General features: G+C 40.4%; 3 protein-coding genes across 5 annotated transcripts in view; 1 reads left to right on the top strand and 2 right to left on the bottom strand.

Annotated features, from left to right (window-relative positions):
* The window catches only part of LOC148059638 (haloacid dehalogenase-like hydrolase domain-containing 5), a 5683-nt gene extending 5004 nt beyond the window's left edge, over positions 1 to 679 (bottom strand). The window contains exon 1 of the mRNA XM_087781857.1: positions 481 to 679. Within this exon, the coding sequence (XP_087637983.1) occupies positions 481 to 603 (123 nt within the window). The 5' untranslated portion in view covers positions 604 to 679. The remainder of the gene's footprint in view (positions 1 to 480) is intronic.
* Positions 680 to 1107: 428 nt separating this feature from the next.
* On the bottom strand, positions 1108 to 4194 carry cnbpa (CCHC-type zinc finger, nucleic acid binding protein a). 2 transcript variants are annotated; one of them, XM_087781508.1, is made up of 5 exons: positions 4080 to 4194; positions 2674 to 2803; positions 2473 to 2533; positions 2180 to 2378; positions 1108 to 2102 (listed from the first exon to the last, which is right to left on the bottom strand). In XM_087781508.1, the coding sequence occupies exons 2-5, from the start codon at positions 2797 to 2799 to the stop codon at positions 1985 to 1987; spliced, it is 504 nt and encodes a 167-aa protein (XP_087637634.1). In that variant the 5' UTR covers positions 2800 to 2803; positions 4080 to 4194; the 3' UTR covers positions 1108 to 1984. The 2 variants fall into 2 exon arrangements, with proteins under 2 accessions (XP_087637634.1, XP_087637635.1); XM_087781509.1 differs by having other exon boundaries at positions 2473 to 2535; positions 2679 to 2803; positions 4080 to 4193.
* A 1979-nt stretch (positions 4195 to 6173) lies between these two features.
* On the top strand, positions 6174 to 16662 carry raf1a (Raf-1 proto-oncogene, serine/threonine kinase a). Of its 2 annotated transcripts, XM_087781036.1 has the most exons (17): positions 6174 to 6582; positions 8970 to 9196; positions 9261 to 9373; positions 9442 to 9544; positions 9628 to 9785; positions 10027 to 10116; positions 10759 to 10912; positions 11254 to 11373; positions 11522 to 11546; positions 12575 to 12684; positions 12742 to 12859; positions 12948 to 13032; positions 13107 to 13283; positions 13351 to 13397; positions 13472 to 13722; positions 15554 to 15688; positions 15780 to 16662. In XM_087781036.1, exons 2-17 carry the CDS (start codon positions 8996 to 8998, stop codon positions 15918 to 15920), a joined length of 2028 nt encoding a protein of 675 aa, XP_087637162.1. In that variant the 5' UTR covers positions 6174 to 6582; positions 8970 to 8995; the 3' UTR covers positions 15921 to 16662. The 2 variants fall into 2 exon arrangements, with proteins under 2 accessions (XP_087637162.1, XP_087637161.1); XM_087781035.1 differs by lacking the exon at positions 11254 to 11373 and having other exon boundaries at positions 6176 to 6582.
* The last annotated feature ends 1328 nt before the right edge of the window (positions 16663 to 17990 follow it).

The raw sequence follows: 17990 nt of genomic DNA, 5'->3' as shown, positions 1-17990 counted from the left end.
GAAAAAAGGGAACAAAAAAAGAAAAAAAAGATGGAAGGATTTTAAATGAAAGTGAATGAGTGTGGATTTAATCAACACTTTCTTCGACAGAAGGGGATTGTGAACTTAATCCAGGTCAGGATTTAACCCCCGACTTTCTCATTAGATTCCACTCCATTCTCAGGGAATTCCTCACATGACAGTCATTGTTTTCGAGGTCAGTGCTTTATGTGTTGCACATTTTTTCTTTGTGGACATTTGAATAAAAGATGAGTGGATCATGATGTTATGAAGGGATTGTTTTTTAAAGGGACCTTTTATCTTGATGATGTCAATACAAGATGGGTAGACAGAGATGGGGGGAACAGCAGGATTTTTGACAATATTAATGACGTTATATTATGTAACTCCATGGATTCTTGTTTAAACTACTTCTTTTTTTTTAAATGCGATTTTTATTTCCAAAAACTGGAGGCTCAACAAGGCTCGTGAGATCCATACCTTGCTGTGAGTCTGAGTTCCGCGGAAGCCGCACCGACACGCGAGAAGACCGGCTTCTCGTCTGCCCTGGCGGTGGTGACTGAGGGTCCCGAGGCCCCGGTGAAGCGACAGGAACCCCCTCATCTTTGAGTCGAGGACGAAGATAGACTCGGATGACGGAGCACAGGGAGGCAGCAGCAGCCGGCTCGCTCCGGCCGCGCAAGGCTTGTTTACCCAGAGAGCGTCTCGCTGGTGCTGACGCGGATGTGACGTCACGAGGAGGAGGCGGGGCTTCATCTGCTGCAGCTGCTGCTCCCGCAACTTCTGCTGCCATTTTAGACTCCGAGGGACTCCTCGCCCTGTTGTTACCCGACTCTACTTCCACTATGACGGCACCAGCACCCGCTTAACCCGGTTTTAGTTAGACATTATAAAGCATACAAAGGGTTGCATGTGCTCGTGGTTGAAGCCGTCGTTCCTTCTCGCTGCAGTGGGGGAAGCATTCTCCATTTTGCCTGACGCCTCATTGACGACACATGTCTTCCCTCTTCACGACCCAAAAATACATTTCCAACACCTTAAATAACCCGCACATGTCGGAGGAGGTCAACAGTCGGTGACGAGGACACAAAAGCAGCAGACCAGTCATTTTTCTCCGTGCTCCTCCAGGTTTATTGATAGTTTAAAATTACACTTCTATTATCTAGGACTTCAGTTGCACTTTCCTTCCGACTTAAAAACTGAGTACAAGCAAATGGTATTTATACAGTAGTCTAAGTGATATTGTACAAAAATAACATTTGATTTCAGTGAAAACTTTTTTTTTCATCCCCCAAAGAACTCCTAATTCTGCTGTTCCGACTCCTTGATGTTACTTTTTGCCAAGGTAAGAAAAATAAATCATAATTCCAAAGTCTTTTTTTCAAAACAAACATCTGCCGTGGTTTACCACACGCTAGTTAAATTGTAAACAGATTTCTATAAAAGAAATGTATCCTTTAATCACCTCCAAATTCACTTATACATCTTAGCAATATAGTGTGTAGTTTTTTTTATTTGCCCATTTTGCTGCTTAGTCGGGCTGAAAAAGCATGTTGTGAAATGTTTCCTTGTCATTCTCTCTTGGCCAACTCATATCCCACAAAAAACAAACCAAAAATAGCCATACATGGAAGTTCGGTTTCCATTAACTCCCTCCTTTTATCTCATTTTACCGAGACACGCTCTCAGAGGTCCTATGAATCCCATGTTTAGTCCCACTTATTCTTCTCTGATCACCAGTGGCTTGGAAAGGGGGATTCTTTAACAAAGCATTATACATTACACCGCTACCAAACTAAAACATTTTTGTATTGAATGCAGAAAGATTTTTTTTCCACCCCTTTCATTTGTATTTCATGTCGATAGGCTCACTGGCCTGGGACTAGCCTCTGTTAGCCGACCTTTGGCCAGTGAAGAGGTTTCAGAGAAAATAATACAACCAACCATCAATCTGAAAAAAAGGAGGGGCAACAGAGGGCACAGATTATGCTGTAGCTTCAATGCTGCAGTCTTTTGCCACGTGGCCCGTCTTTCCACAGTTGTAGCAGTTAGCGTCGTTAGCCTTACTGCAATGCAAAGCGACATGACCGATCTCGCCACACCTGAAAGAAGTAAAAGTCATGAGCGGGAAAACACCAACAATCGGACACATGCTAATGGGAAAAAAAAGGAACCGTACCTGTAACATTTCACCTTCTCGCAGAGCTTCTGGATGTGACCGAAGCCGCCGCAGGAGTAGCACTTTTGCTCGTTGGCGTGTGAACAGTCACGAGCGATGTGACCGGGTTTGCCGCAGGTGAAGCACAGGGGCTCCCTCTCCTTTTTGGGCTCCTTGCACTCGCGGGAAATGTGGCCGCTCCTTCGGCAGTTGTAGCATGCTGGCGAGGATATGGCAATGCTCCATTAGAAAAATACCCATCTTTCCTTTTGTGGGGGTTTAAAGCCCACCCGAAATCCAAGCTGTATACTTACATTCCTCAGTCTGGACACAGTCCCGGGCAATATGCCCTTGATCTCCACACCGATAGCAGAACTCTGCAAACGACAACGGTATTATTAAACTTTTGCCAACTTTACTATAAACGTGCTCTGTGTTGACAGATTGATATGGAACGCTTACGAGGGGAAAAGGCTCGACGTGATTCAACGACAAGTTAAAAATAAAATAAAAACTGTACCCTTGCTTCGTCCCCGGCCCCTTGCACCACCACGTCCTCCTCCCCTAGGGTTGGGGCAATTCTTAGCCTTGTGGCCCATGCGGCCACAGCCGTAGCACTCGTTGTTCCCACTCATCTCCATTTTCCTGGGAAATTCAAACGCATAGTTACACATTTTATACATCGGAAATCAATTAGGTGACTTATAGTAACATAATTTAAACCTCCAAGATGTTCAATAATAAACTATTCCAGCGTCGGTCAGTCTGAACATGAATCGAAGTGGGTTTGTATTAGAAGAAATATAATTTACCTTTGAACATCAAAGAGACACTAACGGTTCAGTGTAACGGTTCAATGGGAGGGACTATTAAAAGGAGACAGTCTATCAAAACACACCTTGTCAAAAATCACATCCAAAAAAAAAAGGGTCAAAGACCTACTCTCTACAACTAAGTACTAACTTACAGAACTTTTCTCAATGGAACGGTGTCGTGTTCGCCATTTGGCCCGACATCTGTGCACTGTAGACACCAACGTATCAAGAACGTGAGGACTCATCTCCAAACAGTCTTTCGTGAATTCAAACTTTGAAAAAACTAAAGTCGTAACTAAGTTTTCAAACATAAACTTGTTGCATTCAATGGTGATGAAGGGTCAATCAAAAGCGTAAAGTCGCCTCATATAAGCTATAAATGTGTATTTTAAGCAAGACGTTAACTTTTAGTTTGTTCTTCCGATTGTTATTATTTGAACTTCAAAGGATTTTTTATAATAGATCTCGCCGTGTGTTACTGACCACTCCAGGAATGGTCACGAGAGCATGCCATGTTTGAGTCTTGAAGGAAACTTAACTTAAAACATGTTTGCAGAGTTCAAAATGGTCACGAATGATCAATAAATGCACCAGATTTTTGTTGCGAATGACTCGACTCGGGGGAAGCGTGTTCTCCTGAAGCATCAAATGCCAAAGGTTGAAGCTAGGCTAACGCTGGCCTAGTCACGTTGATTTTCCTGCGTATTCGCACATGCTAACGCACGCTAGCGCCTCCAACACGGCGAGCGAAGAAGCTCGGCTTCATTCGACGATTGGGCGCCTTTCGCCCGCGCGAAGCACCTCGCTAGACAAGAACGGGTGTGAAGGTTCAAAAAATAGCGTGTTGCGCGTTGTTTACACGGGATTAATTCGGGGAAGCGAAATTTCCCGCGCAAGACAAACACAGCAAAGTCGTTGAGACGAGCTAGCCGTTAGCAGGCCTGGGCTGAGGTCCCGTTACCCAGTAGGTGCGTACGATCGCTAGTGATGCCCACGAGCTGAAGCTAAACGTAGAATTACAGTCGAATTGTGGATAATTTAAAACACACGTTATCTTTTATATTTTACACATAAAACAGGTATCATTTAAAGCGTTGATCGCTTACCTCGCTGTCTGTAAGCTGTGTCAGTGTTTACGCCTCCTTCTATGCGCTACATGCGGTGGCAGCAGGAGTTCCTGAAGTGTCATTCACACTAACCAGTTAGAAACTGCGCTGTCATTGGTCGCTCAACGCGAAGATGACCAATCACGAGCCGGGACTACTGGACACCGCCTACGCGAACCGACCAATCACAACCTCGGAAAATACCTCTCAGACTTTTTTTTTTTTTTTTACGTCGACGTAATTATTGAGTGACAACAACACGAATACATCACAAATTGTAGTGGGAAAAAGAAAGTAAATATAGATATATTTGGGTTGTCTCTCCATTTGTCCCTCCCCCCCATCTGTCTACATATATAGAAAGTGTAAAATAGATGGATCCTATTTCGTCGTTGTCAGCCTTTGCGAAAAGCTATTACTTTACTATATTTAAGTATTATTTTTGCATTCTTCCACTTCACAAATAAGCGGTTTCTGTTGCTTCCAAAATAAGCTGTTAAATAAGCTAAGGTAAGGTAAGATATAACTTAAATTGTTTTTTTCCAATAGCCACAGCAAATACAGCAATTTTTCATAAAGAATAAATCAAAATAAAATAAAAACAAGAACAAAGAGAAATAAAGAGAAAGAACATGTCATGTCGAAGAAATATGTCACTTCAGTAACGCTCTTGTGTTCACATCATTTTCGACCCACGTTCTGAATAAGAGTCTTTAACAGTGACTGGTTCAGTCACTATTATTATCTTTTTTTTTACTGCCATTAATAGTATGAACAGCATTACAGAATTAAATGTCTTATACGTCACCTGAACTACATTTGTTGACTGGATCTCGCTTTAGTTTATTTAATTTATAAATGAACCTAATTTTTATTCCGGCCAACCTTTCGGGTCATGGTGTGTTTAAAGCACCCATTGAACACGGCGGTCAGTGAAGGCAGCACGAGTATCCGACAAATGTCCCACTGCTGTTAGATCAATAACAGTTGCGAGCTTAAGGTGGACCTCAGTGTTGACATTGTCTGCTTTACTCTCTCGTGCTGTGCGCCTTTATTCCGACTGCAAGTTTGTACAACATACTTTTAGAAATAATACAGCGACGTGTACATCGATTCGGGGGAAAAAACATCTTGTTTATAGTAGTGACGAAAGTACTAATTCGGGATACCTTAAAACAGTCCACAATGACAAAGCCCTGCCCTCAGCATCACAGTTACAGAATTTGGCACTTGTGATGTGTTTCATGGGATGTTCTGCTCCGGGATGGACGTATGAAATATTTAGGAGGGTCCTCTGTAAGTAAACCACCGTGGGGGGTGCTGATCCAAAGTGAAAACCAGCCACTCGCACTGTCAGGGATGAGTCTCTATTCTAGTGGCAGCCAAAAGGGATAGGACTTGGGAAGCATCTGTGGTCATAGGGCCTTAGGGGGGGGACCAAGTCTGGGATGCTTCGGATGGAACACATGGTGAGTGGGGACTTTAAAAAACCTTTTTCTTTTAAACACCAATTTGGAAAGAAAGAAAACAAGCTAATGACTAATTCATGTCCATGCGTTTGTGGTGAGACAATATCATCGAACAGGCGTTGACTTGTACTTTTTAATGTTTTAATTTAATGTTCTTGGCACTTGATGTTGTGTTTTTTACTAATCTTAATATTAACGAATAATTTACAATTTATTGTAAGTGACTGTCGTACGCGTCCACTTCCGCCGAAAGTCCACAAGATGGCGCGCATGTTCATTATAATAAGTCAACGATTCGGAGAAAGTACTTGGTTTCTCTGATATCTATCTATTTCAAGGAATATTAACTATAAATAAATACACGTGTTTTTCAAATATTAAATAGTAAAATGAAAGTTGTATTTTTTTTAAAGACGTTGTAAATTTGTAAATGTCGTTTTAGGAGCAGTTATTCAACACTTTGGGTGTTAATTATTATTTAGTATATAAGTGTAGTTTTTACTACAGTTTGTTCGTTTAAAGTGGGTTTGGATCTGTGGGCGTGGTTTCGTTTGGACTGTAGCTGCGCAGTGAGTGATGCTTCGGAACTCTTGTTCAAGAGACTACGTTTTCCAATCTGGCGTCAGACACACGACACCAAACGTCTCTACTCTGATGAACATCAACGAACGAACATTTATTTAAAAAAAAAAAACCTTTACTCGGAATACGTTTTTTTTTTTTAAAGGCGATGCCTTTTTGAGAACCAATTTCGTGTTACATTTACGGTCCGGCGGATTTTCCCCCCTTTGACCAGGATAGGTCTATTAAAGAGCTTTTATACGTCTTAGAGATTTATTTTTTTCATTTATAACAAACACTATTTACCAAAGCACGAGGTTGTCCTATTTTTTACGGTTTATTAACGTGAGTGTGAATTTGCTATTTTTGAATTCCAACTTTTTCCATCTTTGTTTGAATGCGACTATGATGATGTCACCGACGCCAGTTTTTCCTGAAGTTATGGCGGAGAACAACTTTCCAAACTTCTCTTGGTAAGCAAAAAAATACAGCCTTTAGCCGCTTCGCATCGCTTGACCCCGTTTCAACGTTTCGACATCAACTTTATTTGTAGTGTATTTTGTTCAAAACACCCCTCGAATGATCGATTATAACGCGTAAGAGTGGATGAATTGAAGTTGTTGCTCGTCTGCGAGGCCCTCTTAAGTAATAATTTCATAAACAAGGCCTGATTTACTTTAAAAACAGAAGCTAACTTCTGTATTTTTGCAAATAAATCACGCACGACTATCATTTTAACTTTCTCGATACTGTTCTAAAGTCACCAGGGACTGGATTGATCAAGTTAAAGTTAAGCTAACTACCTAAATAATGCTAACATTTGCAACTTGAGCAGCACATTTTGCTAAAAAAGTCGCTGAACGTTTCTAAACCGTTACTGCACATGAAGCGATTCTAAACCACTCGGCGTCTTGTTTTCTCTCCACTGAGAGGCTTTTGTGGATGGATGACAGAAGTTTGTTTTGAACACAAGTACAGCTGCGGCATGGAAAGAGCCTGTCAGAGCCACAGTGTTAGCTCGTGTAGTGTCAGTCCAGGTATGTGTGTCAGGACGGTGTGTGAAGAGCTCACAGTTACTGACAACTGAATACTACTTGTGGTTGTTATTTAAGAAAGTTGCATTGCTGAGGTCAGGTCAAGGGGGCAGCAGCATGATGAAGGACTCCAAGAATCCCCATTCGCTTGAATCCAACACTGATTTAAAAAAAAAAAAAGAATAGTATGTCCTTTCGATTAACCTTTGATCAACCTGTCCTCACCTTATCTTTATTATTTGTTTTCATATCGTACCATATCGATAAATATTGTGATATGAAATACATCTGTTGTTTGTGAATGTTAGCGTGGTCCCTGTTATATAAATATGAGATTTGGAGATACAAGAGGTTTATTTTCAAACTTCTTCTATTAAAATTGAACATGACAAGAACTACTACTAAATTACTACTAAATAAACAAGATTATGTTTTATATGGAACTCCTGTTGTGTTATCAGTTTTATCTTGCCCTTTAAAGTATATACTTTATTGGATATTGTTTTGATTGTTTAAGCGCTTTGTGACCCTGGTCTGGAAAAGCGCTTTACAAATAAAAAATTACTTACTTACTTACTTACTTACTTATATTCTAAATTAAGTCTGTCAGGCAGAATCTTTTTCAATTCCACATAAAACAACAAAAAAAAAACACACGTTATTACATATGTCAGTTATTTGTAAATGAATGATTATGATCTTAAAATCAAAAGTTTTCACGTTGTTAATCCAAACATATGTCAAATATCAGCCTGTTTACGTTCGTCAGCAAACCCTGATTTATATATTCTAGAAAATCTAAGTAGTTTAATAAAATGGATATATCTTTACTATTAGAGTTTTTTCACCCATTTCATGTCGTTGTATATTTAAATTGTGGATATGAATTAAGTTAATTAAACCTCATTTGTGATTTACTTTCTTACCTTCAATATTTCAACATTTTCTGAGTTTCTGGAACTCCTGTGTTGTTCTCATTATTATCTTGACCTTTAAAGCTTATATTTTATTGAGTATTGTTTTGATTGATTAAGCGCTTTGTGACCCTGGTATGGAAAAGCGCTATATAAATAAAAAATACTTACTTACTTACTTACTTAACTGTGTAAGATTTGTGGATAGATTTGATTTTTTGTGTGTTGATAGTACAAAAAATAAGAATTAATCAAGGTAAGAATATCCTCTTGTTAAATGTTAAATAAACATTCAGAGAACGTGCTTTGAGAAATTTGTGTACATCAAAAAAACAACTACTGATCTTCCTATAGAGTTTGTGATTCTAATGATAATTATGGCAACACACTAGAGTGTTTTTGTTGACTATAGATTGTTAATACACACTAAAAAATAGAGGCTGGTTGTGTGACCTATTTCAAAAGGTCATGCGAAACTTGGAAAAGTCTCCCAAACGTGCAGTAGATCTCAGCTCGTGGCTTATGGTGCCTCAGGGCCACATAACAGGGCACACACACATTCTGACCCATGTCTGCTGCTGAAAGTGTCAACAATGTTCGTGTCTTGTAAACGAAACGCCAATCACCAAGTCAGGCTACATTTTTATTTTTCTCTTAATAACACGGATATCTTTGGCCAGTCTTGCCTAAGAAACCCTACATTATAGCCGTCATAACGTCATACATTGGATGGAAATATTGTGTATTCAGATGTGGACGGCGCTGAAATAGTCAAGTGTTTAAAGTTCCCCTTTTATATTAAGAAGGGAAGTTCTTTTAAACTATTGATCCTGGTCTCTATTTGTAATTACAGCTTTTAAGCTCACATGTGCTTTTGTGGATGAGACTCTGTGTAATGCTCTCCCTCCACAGACCATTGAAAGCACTTGCCTTTACTAATGGAGCACCTCCAGGGAGCTTGGAAGACCCTGAGTAACGGCTTCGGAATGAAGGACTCCGCGTTCGAGGGCCCGTGTCTTTCACCGACCATGGTGCAGAGCTTTCCCTGTCAGCGACGCTCCTCAGACGACAGCAAGATGCCCGACTCAAAGACAAGTAGCACCATACGCGTGTATCTGCCAAACCAACAGCGCACTGTGGTAAGTTCTTGAAGGTGTGGCGTGAAGAAGAGTGTTTGTAAAGCATTGATGACTTGGGTTGCAGGTGAACGTGCGTCCAGGTGCGACTCTGCAGAGTTGCCTGATAAAAGCATTGATGGTTCGAGGTCTGCAGCCTCAGTGTTGTGCAGTCTTCAGGCTGCAACCGGGACAGAGAAGGTCAACCTTTTGTCTTTGGATTACTGAGAATTTGTATTTTTTAATACTCACTTGTTTTTATTTTATAGTAAAAAGTTGAGAATGGACTGGAATACCGATTCCACCTCACTCATCGGAGAAGAGCTGCTGGTGGAAGTTCTAGATCACGTTCCTTTGACGACACACAATTTTGTGCGTACTTCTTCTTTTTTTCCCCCTCACAATAAATAAATAAAAGTGGATTCTATAATAAAAAGTCTGCTTTCTTTTTGCAGGTTCGGAAAACATATTTGAAGCTTGCGTTCTGTGATATTTGCCAGAAGTTTCTTTTGAATGGTTTTCGTTGCCAAACCTGTGGCTACAAATTCCACGAGCACTGTAGCACCAAAGTACCCACCATGTGTGTGGACTGGAGCAACATCAGACAACTGTTGTAAGTATTAAGAATCAAAGTGCTTATCTATAACCTGCAGGGAATTCATAGTTTCTAGCATTTATTTACTTTTCGTAAGTTTAAAACCAGCACCGTCATACGTTTGTGTGCATGTGTCAAAGGTGTGAAAGCTTATCTGCGACACTGTTGACATCAGTTACTTGAAAAGCCTTTAACATTTCCTACATTTGTCACTCATTTTCACACGATCTAATTTCCGTGATCTCCTCCCAACCGTCAGCCTCTGCCCGACGCCTGGCGACAGCAGCGGACCTTCTCTTCCGCCCTTGACTTTGCGGCGAATGCGAGAATCATTAACACGATTTCCAAGGTACACACGACACCATGTTATTTTACAACTATGTTGTTGATGATGTCAATGTAGACATTTCGGTGCTGAAACTCCCAAGTGAAAATAAGACATTTTCTGGTAAATTATGTAAAAAAAAAAAAACACAATTAAATGTGTCGCACTGGCTATTTATTGAAAGAGTAAAGTTTCCAAATAATATTCTGTGAAATGTGAAGATGGTGCAGAAAAGTTAAATTTTTGCGCGACTGCAAGTACATTCTGTATCGCAATCTTAATTAAATTAAAACCTGTTTTCAATGACGTTTCCTCGGCTTTTCGTTGGCTTACCAGTCCATAGGCTGATGTAACCAGAGAGGTGAATAGAGGCTGTTGTTTCGTGAGCGCTCGAAATACTTTTAAGAGAGAAAAAAATGGCAACTTGCACTGCCAAATTAGCACTCAGAGTATTAAGTTGTTCCATGCGGCGCGATCCCAAACACTGTTTTGAAACGGGTTCAACAGTGGTCTGCTATATTCGGTAGTTTGCGAATGAACTTTGTTTATGTTTCAAGCAAACCTAATTGTTTCGGGGTTTCTCCGTCGGTTTTAGACGATATTGAATGATTTGAAAACGTGTGAAACATTCCCATGCACTGGCTTAACGTCTCTTCCTGGTCACAGCTCAGCCCACCGATACTCCACGCCACACGCGTTCAACTACATCCCCCCGTACCCACCGACTGGCGTCGGCCTCTCCCAGCGCCAGCGCTCCACCTCCACACCCAACGTGCACATGGTCAGCACGACTCTGCCTGTAGACAACAGCATGATCGAGGTAACTACACACCATGTTGGGCCTCTTGGGTCTCCCCGTCTGTTGAGGCGGCCACTCTTAAAATATCTCCTACTCTCTTACCCTTCTGCATGCATCTCTGGTATCCCAACAATCTGCACTTTCTTTTTCGTGTTTCGTATCTGCGTCAGGTATTCCACGTGTCACCTGCTTCCCCTGAGGTTATCATTTTAAATCAACAGCTCTCGACTTCCCCAACATCTATTTCTGCTTTTTAGAAAATTGATCGACTTGTTTTCATTCAGTTGCGCTTTCCTTCCTTGTGACTCTTTCCTTTCTGTTCCGGCTCGTACGTTGTGTTGACCCCTTTGCTGGGGGAGTAGCTAGACTGCCTGAATACCTTCCCCATCTCCTGGTGCCAGAGATTCTGGCTGAAGAGCAAAGTGGGTTCTGTACACCTCTCCCAGTCTCTTGTCGAGACCTCCTCAGAGAGTCCAGACAAGGTTAGGAAGCGTGTGAACAGCATGACATGCAGACATGCTCCCAGAGTGACTTTTCTCCATTTCAAGCTCCTCTAACTCAGTCAGTCTGTGTGTGTGACTCTTGCTGACGTATACTTGAGTAAAACCTTTTTTTTTTCTTTTTCTGCAGGACGCTATGCGAGATCATGATTCGGGTAAGTGATTTAACTGCTCTCTTGAGTCATTTTCCTTCTAACACAAGTCATACAAATGTTAGTCATGGTTTCCCAAACGTTTAGATTCAACTCCCCTGATCATTATTGTGTATTAAAACCTAAAACCTATAGATGCATTTACATTTACCATTATGCAGTGTATCTCTGAATTAAAGGGCAACTAATGTGAAAACCTAACTCTCTTGACTCACTCACATGTTTCAAATGCAGTAAGTCCCTCATCATGACCATGTTTTCTCAGCGAATGAGAGGTTACGAGAGCGGAGTCCATTATGACGTGATAATGGTCTTCGCTCCTCCTCCAGCAAGCTGTAATTCCCCCCCGCTTTGTTAATATAACAAGTCCATTGGAGGTGGAGACTTCCAGGATTGATGACGCATGGTGACAGACCTTCATGTTTGACCAATCACAGCAGAGTGGTTATGGCAAAACAAGATGGCATCTCCAGAAAAACAAAGTGTTTTCAGGGGGCAGAGCTTAAGTATATTTTTTAATACACATACTGATGAGTCCAACATCTATTAAAGTCACACTTAAATCAACACATAGGTTGAACTTTAAAGAGATAGAGGTGGAGATTATTATCAATATTTCTTCCACCCTTATGAAAAATCCCTCTTTTATTTAATGATCTGTGTTGCAAAGACAAGAGAAGGAAGAAAAAAACATGGAGTAGAAAAAAAGAATGTGCTACATTTAACATAACCAGCTAGATATTGGAAAACATCTACATTTCTCATACAGAGATTGTTTCCTCACAGTAGGTTTGTAAAAAAAAATACACTTTAAAATTCAAATGTATTGTTTTGTCATGTTGTATGTGCGTATTAATCAACAAGATATATTTGTGTTTATCTAAACATTGAAAAAGATGACTTCCTTATTTTGCACTAATTAGAATATAGAGATCTGACAAACCCAGTTACTGTCAAGAAACTTTTGTCCACTACTTCACTGTCCAACAACCACAGTTCCTCTTCTCATCTTTTACTGTGTTGAATTGCAGCTGGAAGTTCCCCCAGCCAAAGTCCCACTGGCTGGTCCCAGTCCAAAGCACCGGCACCGGCTCACCGAGAGAGAGTCCCGTCCTTTAACACTCAGGAAAAGAATAAAATAGTAAGCGTCAGTGACTCTGGATCCATGCTTTTATTCACCCGGTTCCTCCTCATCCAGAGGCCTCGTGACAAGCGGGACTCCAGCTATTACTGGGAGATCGAGGCCAGCGAGGTCTACCTGCAGTCCCGCATCGGTTCTGGCTCCTTTGGAACTGTGTACAAAGGGAAATGGCACGGTAGGTGTTCACCCCAGAACAGGCGGAGCAGCTTTTCAGGAGGAACCATCACCTGTTTCACCTCATTAGCCATCTCTTGTTTTTGCAGGTGATGTAGCAGTGAAGATTCTTAAGGTGACTGACCCGACACCAGAGCAGTTTCAGGCCTTCAGAAATGAAGTGGCTGTCCTGAGGTGAGGACTCGTTGCCCTTTAACATGTTTTTTTTTTAAATGACGACATGAACCACCAACGTGTTTCGTTTACAGGAAAACCCGACACGTGAACATCCTCTTGTTCATGGGCTACATGACGAAGGACAACCTGGCCATCGTGACGCAGTGGTGCGAGGGCAGCAGCCTCTACAAGCACATCCACGTCCTGGAGACCAACTTTAAAATGATTCAGCTCATAGACATTGCGAGGCAGACGGCGCAGGGAATGGAGTAAGTCTCCCAACAGAATATTTTTAGAAATAAATATCTCATTTTAATTTCTCCCTTTTCACTTCAGCTACCTGCACGCAAAGAACATCATTCATCGGGACATGAAGTCCAACAGTATCCTTTTCACGAGAACATTCAGGTGACGCTGATACACGTCCACACGTAGGGATTCCTTGACCGCGGTTTAGACATCTTCCTACACGAAGGGCTGACCGTGAAGATCGGGGACTTTGGTCTCGCCACGGTCAAAGCCAAGTGGAGCGGGTCTCACCAGGTGGAGCAGCCGTCCGGATCCATTCTCTGGATGGCTCCTGAGGTCATCCGCATGCAGGACAACAATCCCTACAGCTTCCAATCGGACGTCTACTCCTATGGAATAGTTCTGTTTGAGCTCATGACCGGGGAGCTGCCTTACTCACTGATAGCAAACAGAGATCAGGTGAGATGATCAAGTCAAGTTCTTTTATTGTCAAATATGCATGTATTAAGACACACAGCATAAATGAAATTGTGGTCCTCTCTGACCCACGATATTGACCAGTAGATTGTTTTTTATTGTATATTGTGCTGATTTCAATGGAAATTATCAGGTTCAATGATCGTCAATGATATTAGCTTGCTAGTCAATGATAATAATAATAATTAAATAATGGTAATGTGTTAAATTGTATGTATTAATTGGTTAAATAATAACAATACAAAATAATTCAGTTTATGTTTATAATGGGAGAGTGAATAGTTGTCGCAAACTATCCGCCATAATCAACACCCAGAAGCTGTGACCAATAAAAAGAGACTAACATTGGTTTACAAAATAAAACACTTTCCTTCCATCGGTTCTTATAGGCAGGTGTGGTGCATTCTGGAACATAGGAACAGTTTTGGTGCATTTATTATTCTTGGTCGAAAAAAAACAAATAGTTTTAACTAACTAATTCACAAAAAAATTGGATATGATTTAGTCTACTAGGTAACACTAATAGAATCATACATGTTTGTGTGATGTTTTAATTTTCTGTCTGTAAGAAGTTTGTGTAATACCTGGTTAAAACAAAATTATATTATTTAATTAAAATAAAAATCTCCTCACTTCTGCCTGAGATCACAAGCAGCTGCAGTACAAGCTTTGCTGCTTACTCTTGACAGTAATTGAAATTCTGTAAAGGTATTGAATTAATACAGTAATTTAAAAATAAATAACAGTGAAAATAATTTACAAAATGGGTATAAATGAGCTGTTTGGCGGAGAGCTGCGCTCTCTTAGTGCCTTGCTAGTTTAAATTATGGCCTTTCAGTTCAAAAGATGTTTCTTGGATCAGGTTCGTCTCGAAGAAAAACATTTCCCGTGAGATTAAATTAAACTTTCTTGTAGTGGCGGGTGTTGATTTACCTCCAGCTCGCTTGGATCTCGTTGTACGGTCACCGATTGGCTGCCTGGATGAGCTTCTGGTTTTGGCCTCACGCCACCATGGAGAACTCTGTAGCCTTTGCCCTAATTTTAGCATCAGTAACACAAGACTAGATGTGTGCGGGCTGGAAGGGCACGACTGTGTGCGTGCACTTGCTTTTTTTTTTGTATGTCAGGTGAGGCCGATTCAACCTGTCGCGTCCTTCTCAGATCACCATTATTATCAAGTGTTTAGGTTCACAGATTGAACTGTGAAAGAAAATTGTCCAAATAACTTATTTTAACTTTTTTTCTACCTTTAAAATAATGTTGACAACTCAGTTTTGTGCACCATTTTAACCTTAAAAATGCTCCAGTGTGATCTATTCCCTGGAGAGTCTATATATAACCATTGTGTTATCTCAGGGTTAAGTTGACCTGGAAACCTAAAAAACAAACATGTTTATGGTATTCCTTGTGTTGCTTCTCGGTCAAGGTGAACAACCTCCAACACCGCATATGCATTTATGGAAGCCAGGGAGGTCGTTCACCTTGACCCAGAGGCAACACAAGGAATACCACAGACACATTTGTTTTCAGGCCTTTTGGGTCACCTTGACCCTGAGATAACACAAGGAATACCACAAACACATTTGTTTTCAGGCCTTTCCGGTCACCTTGACCCTGAGATAACACAAGGAATACCACAAACACATTTGTTTTCAGGCCTTCGGGTCACCTTGACCCTGAGATAACACAAGGAATACCACAAACGCATCTGTTTTCAGGCCTTTCGGGTCACCTTGACCCTGAGAAAGACGCTGAAGTAAACTTGAGTCTGAAGATATTACTCACGATACTTTTTGTGCTTCTCTTCTCCCAGATAATCTTCATGGTAGGACGTTGCTACCTCTCTCCAGACCTCAGCAAGCTCTACAAGACCTGCCCCAAAGCCATGAAACGGTTGGTGGCCGACTGTATCAAGAAGTTGAAGGACGATCGGCCGCTTTTCCCACAGGTGAGGACGACTTTTGAAGCCCACAGACACTGAACGTTTTCATGCTATCCGTAAATTTTCCAAATAATGAGTCAACAAATTGTCGTTTCAGATCCTGTCCTCCATCGAGCTCCTGCAGCATGCTCTACCTAAGATTAACCGCAGTGCCTCAGAACCGTCCCTGCACCGAGTCGCGCACACAGAGGACATCAACGCTTGCACGCTGACCTCCACCAGACTGGTTGTTTTTTAGAGACCAAGAATAATCCAGCTCCAGCCCAAATGCTCAAGAAGCCTTAAACATTCTTGATGTATAGCACCTCAAGTAAAAAAGCATCTGTTCAAGGAACCTAAGCAAGCGAGGAAGGAATCTTGTAAATATGAAAAAAGGTGGAGCTGTATTCTGCCCATCACTGCACATTTTCAGAAGTATAGAGATGCTCCGTGATGGCAACTTTTCGTGTAAATATCCACGCGCACACAGCTGCCTACAGATGCTACAGAGGCTTGAGAGTGTAAGGGCGCCGTGATGTGAGACAGTCTGTGTTTCCGTCCTGTTTTCGAGAGAAGCCGTTGGAAAAACTGCCTTCAGAGGAACTTAGATCCTGCACATCACCTCCTGCTATCACACAAAGGAGCACATAGTTGCACATCACTAGTCTTAAATCCCTAAATAAGGTAATTTGTGTCTTTTTTGTTGTTGTTTTTTTGGGTCGACATCTAACCAATGCGAGTGATGGGTGAACTTTTTGTTTTTTGTTTTTATTTGCACATTTTTGGCAAATCTAGCAGCCTACGCCGCCGCAGCGAGTCATTCTGGATCCAAGACTATCACAAGCTGGACAGTTGTCTTAAATATTTTCAAATGATTTGAAAAAACTAATTTGTGTTTGTTCATTTCGTCTCTTATTGAAGGTTTTCACGGTCGACTCAGCGAGAACGTTGTCTTTCTGATGTTTTAATTAAATTTAAGTTAAACTTCTTTTTTGCCAAAATTGACGTGTGTTGTCTTTTTGTACTGCACTTTTGACTGTTTATGTTTAATAATATACATTTCCGGTGGTACTTTAAATCGATATCCTCCCTAATAATTTGACAACACATACCAAATATTTAATGTATTCACTATTTATCAAAGCAACCAGGTAACATTTCACGTTTCATAATAAAAGTTTAAAAATAAAAGTCAACATTGAATAATTGTTACTCACTATCTCGTCTGACACTTTGCAGCAGGGTGAGATATTAGCCGTATCATTGGTAACATGTGAGAGAACCTCTTGCTCATGGGAAATTGTTGCTTGACGATGCAATTCAAGTGGATATATATTTTAAAGCTTTATATTTTAATTTCTAAGATATAAAATATCCATACATAACTATTGTATTGCCTAATGTATGTTTTTTTTCCTTGTCATGGAGGTATATAAAATACATATTTAGCAATATTATTGGTATACATGGACATCTTAATAAAGAAATTAAAATATATAACGTTTAAAAATGTATATACATCTATTTTATTGCGATGGCATTACAGAATAAAATGAATACAAATGAAACAATTTTTTTAAAAAAATGTACTGATTAAAATACAATACATTTAAATTATTATATATTTCTTCTATATCTAATATATATAAATGAATTGCCAAATTCACTTTCGAAAGTAAATACTAAACGCAGGAAGCTAACGTTATCTAAGCTAACACGCGGTACCCCATCTTGACCTACAGATGGCAGCACGCTCTCCATGCAAACTAAGGACGCTCAAGAAGGCTGACAAGTTAGTGACTCATTAATATGAAGGTAAACATGGTCCAAAACGGATTCTCCTTAAACATATTCCACTTCTATTTTTTCAATATATTTATTCCTGTCTATTTCCGAAAAGACAGGTGACAATTTGGCAGAGTAAATCATTTTTAACCCCTTTGTTTTCACTATATTTATGTATGCTAATGGTTAGCATTGAAGATACTACACACCTGTTTGTGTTGTTTAATTGGTTAGCTGAGCAGTTTAGCGTCAAAGCTAACACATTAGCTAACGAGTATTTCTTCTTCAACCTGAATTAGATTTATATTACATGTTTAGTGGTTGATGTTAGTTTATTTTAACCTTAAAACAATACTATATGGTGGGTTTTATTTCTCTGCAGGTTTTATTTACGAAGAAATGGCAGCAAACAGATTGGCCTCCCAATGTCTTCAACTTTCCTGAAAAAGAGAAAACCTTTTCCTCCACAGTTTCTGACAGTAAGTGACAGTGAAGTATATCAGATAATATTTATATATAATGATTTTTCACCAGGTAACAATGT

Source organism: Callionymus lyra, chromosome 19 (assembly GCF_982586985.1).
Source record: "Callionymus lyra chromosome 19, fCalLyr1.hap1.1, whole genome shotgun sequence".
Classification (NCBI taxonomy): domain Eukaryota; kingdom Metazoa; phylum Chordata; class Actinopteri; order Syngnathiformes; family Callionymidae; genus Callionymus; species Callionymus lyra.
Note: the sequence above shows the minus strand (reverse complement) of the source record. Positions and strands in the feature narration are given on the sequence as shown.